We start from the raw sequence: 6,817 nt of genomic DNA on the forward strand, positions 1-6,817 counted from the left end.
GACTCCCGAAGCCTCTTCGCCAGGCTCACCGCAGCTGACTCCCGAAGCCTCTTCGCCAGGCTCATCGCAGCTGACTCCCGAAGCCTCTTCGCCAGGCTCACCGCAGCTGACTCCCGAAGCCTCTTCGCCAGGCTCACCGCAGCTGACTCCCGAAGCCTCTTCGCCAGGCTCACCGCAGCTGACTCCCGAAGCCTCTTCGCCAGGCTCACCGCAGCTGACTCCCGAAGCCTCTTCGCCAGGCTCACCGCAGCTGACTCCCGAAGCCTCTTCGCCAGGCTCACCGCAGCTGACTCCCGAAGCCTCTTCGCCAGGCTCACCGCAGCTGACTCCCGAAGCCTCTTCGCCAGGCTCACCGCAGCTGACTCCCGAAGCCTCTTCGCCAGGCTCACCGCAGCTGACTCCCGAAGCCTCTTCGCCAGGCTCACCGCAGCTGACTCCCGAAGCCTCTTCGCCAGGCTCACCGCAGCTGACTCCCGAAGCCTCTTCGCCAGGCTCACCGCAGCTGACTCCCGAAGCCTCTTCGCCAGGCTCACCGCAGCTGACTCCCGAAGCCTCTTCGCCAGGCTCACCGCAGCTGACTCCCGAAGCCTCTTCGCCAGGCTCACCGCAGCTGACTCCCGAAGCCTCTTCGCCAGGCTCACCGCAGCTGACTCCCGAAGCCTCTTCGCCAGGCTCACCGCAGTTGATTTCTGTTCCTGAGTTGGTGCCCCCTGATGGCACTCCTGTTCCTGAGTTGGTGTCCTCCGACGGCGCTCCTGTTCCTGAGTTGGTGTCCTCCGACGGCGCTTCTGTTCCTGAGTTGGTGTCCTCCGACGGCGCTCCTGTTCCTGAGTTGGCGCCCCCTGATGGCGCTCCTGTTCCAGAGTTGGAGTCCTTTGATGGTGCTTCTGTTCCCGAGTTGGCGCCCTCCGATGGCGCTCTTGTTCCCGAGTCGGTGCCCCCTGATGGCACTCCTGTCTCCAAAGGCGCTCCTGTCAAGTCAGCACCCCCAGAGGGTGCTCCTGGTTCTTTATCAGCACCCACCGACGGCGCATCTGAACTTTTGTCATGCCTGCCTGAGGACATTTTTAATGACTTCAAATTTACCCCGCAGGGCCCAGGACCTCCTTGTTTTTTTTTTTTTTTAGGCACTCCAGGTGTAGTGCCTTTGGGAGGGGCATCTGTCACACTGCTAGCCTTGGTGTGCTCATATGTGCCACGCCCCTCTTCTCCGTGAGCACACTCACTCCTGCCATGCCTCACTCCTGATTGGTCCCCCTGAGCAATCAGCCCCAGCTGTTCCTAATCAGGGACCAGTTTAAAAAGGAGAGCTGAGGAACAGGCTGGCAGGGGTTATTTTGGTTTATGGTGGTTATTTTTGACTTGTTTGTGTTGGACTTCCTAGGTGATTACTTTGGTTTCTGTTGACTCTGGTTTGCTCTATGTTTCTGGCACTTGTTTGTAGTCAGTTCCTAGTTTGTGTTCCTAGCCTGTGTTTAGCCAGTGTTCCTAGCCTGTGTTTAGCCAGTGTTCCTAGCCTGCGTTTAGCCAGTGTTCCTAGCCTGCGTTTAGCCAGTGTTCCTAGCCTGCGTTTAGCCAGTGTTCCTAGCCTGCGTTTAGCCAGTGTTCCTAGCCTGCGTTTAGCCAGTGTTCCTAGCCTGCGTTTAGCCAGTGTTCCTAGCCTGCGTTTAGCCAGTGTTCCTAGCCTGCGTTTAGCCAGTGTTCCTAGCCTGCGTTTAGCCAGTGTTCCTAGCCTGCGTTTAGCCAGTGTTCCTAGCCTGCGTTTAGCCAGTGTTCCTAGCCTGCGTTCAGCCAATGTTCCTAGCCTGTGTTCAGCCAATGTTCCTAGCTTATGTTTAGCCTATGTTCCTAACCTATGTTTAGTCTGTATCCCTAGTTTATATTCCCAGTCCGTGTTCCCAGTCTGTGTTCCCAGTCCGTGTACCTAGTTCATGTTCCATACTCTTGTCATTCCCTTGTTTAGTTCATTAATAAATATCTTGCCCTACATCTCTGCGTGTGTGTCCGCCCCCTTTGTCTTGTCTTTGTTTAGTCCTTAGCCCCACCGTGACACACAGACATAGATCACATAGAGGCCACTATTTTATATCCTTTGTTTTTTTAATGGGGCGTCCAACAAGCTCATGGTCAGAAGTCAGAATACTTTTGGCCATTTTTAAAAATATATTTTACATTACAAGTTTTTATTTATTATTAAAACCAAAATAAAAATTCATTCGTTTTCCCTTTGAACTGTTTTGACCTGTTATAGAGTCACACATCTCAAATTGTCATATATAAACATACATGTGTGCAGTAGAATGAAATGATTTTGTTTGGCAGCTGGGGTCAGAGCGCAGGGTCAGCTAGTGTACGGCACCCCTAGAGCCGAGAGGTTTAAGGGCCGTGCTCAAGAGCCCAACAGCGCAGTTGCACGGTAAAGCCGGAATTCGGACCCACAACCTTTCGCTTGATAGCCCAAAGCTCTACCCACTGAGCTCCCGCCGTCTCCGAGGGCAGAACCGATCGGAACATTACCGTGGCTCTATTTAATGGATTAGCAGGTCGTGCCGGTGCCACATGAAGTGCTTAAACACGAACGACTGAGCTTTGAGAATTTAATGAAACATAAAATGCTTTTATTTCACGTATAGGAATAACAGCTGCCCTGCTTACACTGCTTCATTTCTCCACTGACACAGACGATCTGATTATTAACAACTGATCTGCACTACAGGCTACGTGTGGACACCTGATCATGAGCTTGTTGGACATCCTAGTCCTGAACCATCTGCATTACAACATAGTGGTTCCAATCTTTGTGTCCGTAACAGTCTCAACTTTTCTGTCTAGGCTTTCCACAAGATCTTGGATTGTGTCTGTTGGAATTCAGTCACTCAGTCTAGAGAGCATTTAAGAGGTCAGGCACTGGCTCCAATTCATCCCAAATTTACTCCTATCTAAATGAATTGAGGTCAGGACTTCGTGTAGGCCACTGAAGTTCCTTCGATCAACTTGTCGAACCATGTCCAACCAAAGTGGACACTGTTGAGATGAGATGGCCCCTGAGCAAGGCCCTTAACCCTCATACCTCCTGGGGCTGCGTACACCGGCTGACCCTGCGCTCTGACTCCTGCCTCCAAACAAGCTGGTTCACACGGAAGAAGCATTTCATTGTGCTGTACACGTGTTGTTGTATAATTTTTAGTTGTAATAATTATTCTGTTAACACCAGGATGTTTGATTTCTGCATCAGCACTGACGTCTTTGTGCTCCTTCATATTTCCACAGTCTCTTTCTTTGCTCGTAAATATAGCTGTCAAGGACGTGAAAATTGGTTAAAAAAACCCTGAAACTCCACTGCACTCCACTCCGCTCTCTGCTGAATCACATGGCCAATTACACGGTCCAATCTGTGAATGCGCAGATGCTTATAAAAAATAATTCTGCTTCACATGCTGCTGTTTTAAACCAGAATAACTCCGGATCTTATACTGGTTCCATTTAGGCTACTTAGAACTTTGGTGCTATTTAGAGAACCCACCTGTGTTTGCACCAGTTTTTATTGGAACCAGGGAAGCATCATAAACGGGGCGTTGCTGCTTTCTCGTTCCTCTTTAATTGACACGCCCGCGGATGTCATCACGGCTTACACCAAAAACCCGACTATTCTTTGGTTCCAGCTGGGAATGAACATCCCTGGCTCAGATCCTTTTCATTTTTGGTGACAATGTGCCAAACGGTTCAAAATTAGGTTCTCAAACTGGAACGGAACCCGTCCCATATTGGTCAAAAAGGGCTAACAGTGAAATTGAAAACATGCCAAAAGTCTGGGATCGTGGGATCTTTTCTCAGTGTAGCGGCTCACAGCTGCACTTTTCATGACACTAGCAATTACACTCTTAGACTTCTGGCTAAATAAGATGAGTCCGGTCACTGTGAAATTATAGCAGATTTAACACTGAAGCCTCGCAGATACGCTCTTGCTCAAAAAATACTCAAAAATAGAAAAAAGTACAGAAAAGAGATAAATACACTAAATGGCCAAAAGTATCTGGACATGTTGTCCTAATTAGGTTTAGTTTGGGAATAGCTCCAATCAAGTCCTATAAAGACAGTCTGACAGAATTAGTGTGGAGGAACCCGACCACACTGAACGTCTTGGAGATGAATTGGAACACTGATTGTGAGCCAAGCCTTCACGCCCGGCACAACTCTGCTCTTTTGACTAAATAGGCACAAATTCCCACAAACACTCCATAATCTTGTGGAAAGCCTTCCCATAACAAAGAAGACTGTTAAGGAAGGGACTCGATATTAATGTTTATGACTTTAGAACATGAAGTTCAACAAGCTTACGGTAACGTGTTTACATACTTCTGGCCAGATTATGTAAATCTAAGTATTGCTAGCAAATTTATGAAATTAAACACGTCTAAATGTGAGGTCAAGACAGCTCAGACCCACCGAGACATGGACTCCACAAGTCCTGTGGTATCTGGTATTTCCATTATTTCCTTAGGATTTAAATAAATAATTTAGTGAGGAAGAACAAGGCTGGTGGGTACGTAGCCCTGACCACAACGTCATCCTAAAGAAATGATGTAAAGGTAAAAGCCTTTCTGGAGAAGTTGAGGGCTGCTGTAGCAATACAGCGGTGCCAACTTTATTTAAATGGCCACGGATGATTGGTTACCATTGAAAACCATTTTTGGCGACACCAAAGCTGTAACGTAATACTCGCGGTGTTAAGTGCGTGGCTTTATCTCAGTGTTTTCCTACAAACAGCACAGACAGCTGCTTCCCCGTCCGTCCAACTCTTTTATTCCATTCTTACTTTCTTCATTCAGTCCAACATCTGCTGGTGTAACAGGCCCATCCCCTTTGAATTTGGGCCATCTGCTCCCTTAACACACACATACAGGCGTGCCCCCGACTTTACCCCCCTCTACGCATGTTTAATCAGCATTGTTACCGGCTCGCTGTCTGAATCCTCCAGCTGAAGAGGGGATCTCTGTCCTGCCCCAGATTACACAGTCAAAATGCTCCAGGGTGGAAAACACGAGCGGGGGCGACACGCCGCTCATAATAACCCCAGTGTTGGCCTCCGCAGGAGAAAAAGAGAAGGACGGGGAGGAAACAAGAGAACAAAAGCAGCGGGAGGGGATGAATAGGTGGGGGGGCTTACAGTGATCAGGTATTATGTGCGGTTACAATAATCCCTCTGGACTGCGTTAGCTCGAGCCACGTCCAGTCCGTCATCTGCTAGCAAATAGCGATGAATCCAAACGTGCTTGTTTGTTTGTGGCATTTCCGCTTTAAATTCGCACTAACAATCAACTTAAATGTCAAGTGCAGCAGTCTGACCTCTAACCTGCCACCGCTGTGTGTTTGAGATCTCGAGTTCAAATCTCAGAGGTGCTACCGGCCTGGCCGGGTGCTCAGCAGACACAATTCGCCATGTCTAAGGTGTATAAGGGTTCTCATTGTTGCTGCTGCATTCATAATAATATTAGTAATATTAGTAACTAATAAAATAACGACCAGGATAAGCACGTCTGACTAAACTAGGCACCTGAGCCTAAGATCTGTGTAAAATAGATGAGATATCTGTACCCTCACCCCTGCTACCACCCTGTCAACACCCCAGTCATACTGTTACATGTGCGTTTTGACAAAGCAGTCACAAAAGGACGTGAGTTACGACTTTATACTAATCCAAAAATACTGCACCCTTGTATCTCATCTAAAATAAATCCAGTACATAGATAGATAGATACAGATTTGCTTAAACAACTTTGCATTGCTTCAAAGTTGCGCTGGTCAGTATTTTGAGTCTGGACATTTGTGGCATTTAGCAGATGCTTTTATTCAAAGTGATTTAGAATTAGGACTGAATACAATCTGAGCAATTGAAGGTCAAGGGTCTTGCTCAGGGGCCCAACAGTGGCAACTTGGCAAAGGTTGGGCTTGAACCTGCAGCTTTTTGAGCCCTACCACAGCCCTGTGTTTACATTCTTGCATCTTAAAGTGCAAACATGACAGATTCCTATTATTAACCAATTGTGTGACGGTCGTGGTGGGTTAACAGCTGCGGTGGGTCCGTCAACACCCGGAATACACCCTGAACTGAGCAGACAATTCACCTTCTGCATGTCTGAAGACAATTACCTAAGGTCAGGATCAAACCCAGGTCCTCAGGACTGCGCCAGCTACGCCACAATGCTCTCCATACACTATATGACCAAAGCTATGTGGACACCTGGACATCCCATTGCAAAAGCACTACCATGGGTGTTTTTTTTAATGGAATTGTGTCTCTCTTTGTGTCTGCAACACCCTCCACTCCATTTTGGAGTAAGTGTGTGGGAATTTGTGCTGCCAAACAAAGCTAGAGGCTTATAATGTATAATAGTTATTAAGTGTATACACCTGTTGACAGTAGGTGTAACTAAAACACCAGAACTCAGTTACTATTAGGAAGGGTGTCCAGATACTTTTGGTCATAAAGTGTATATATAAATGCCTATATTGAGTACTTACTTATTGACTATGCTGGCGATGATGACGCTCTCGGGTCTCGGCGTGGCCACGGCTTTAAACGTTCCCTTCCAGAACTTCTCAAACAGCTCCTTCTCCGCCTGCAGGAGACTCGCCATGTTCCTGATGTTAGCTAACCTCGCTGAGAGATGAACCGAGTCCCGGAGCGACCGTTAGTCCCGATATTCGCCCTCTGTGTGTGTGTTTGAATCATTTACAAGCGAAGCCTTTGTGGCGGCAGCACCACGGGAGCTGTCCAACTTATCAGTCCCGATGGAAGCGAGTCCTCAGTCTTCTC

At 48.0% G+C, this 6,817-nt stretch overlaps 1 protein-coding gene across 2 annotated transcripts in view; it reads right to left on the minus strand.

The window, feature by feature from the left end:
• srrm4 (serine/arginine repetitive matrix 4) overlaps window positions 1-6,817 on the minus strand; it is a 47,887-nt gene that overhangs the window by 41,004 nt on the left and 66 nt on the right. For both annotated transcript variants that reach the window (XM_063018139.1, XM_063018138.1), the window contains exon 1: window positions 6,523-6,817. This exon is cut by the window's right edge and continues 66 nt beyond it. In XM_063018139.1, the coding sequence (XP_062874209.1) occupies window positions 6,523-6,638 (116 nt within the window). In that variant the 5' untranslated portion in view covers window positions 6,639-6,817. The remainder of the gene's footprint in view (window positions 1-6,522) is intronic.

This window comes from Trichomycterus rosablanca, chromosome 21 (genome assembly GCF_030014385.1).
Source record: "Trichomycterus rosablanca isolate fTriRos1 chromosome 21, fTriRos1.hap1, whole genome shotgun sequence".
Classification (NCBI taxonomy): Eukaryota; Metazoa; Chordata; class Actinopteri; order Siluriformes; family Trichomycteridae; genus Trichomycterus; species Trichomycterus rosablanca.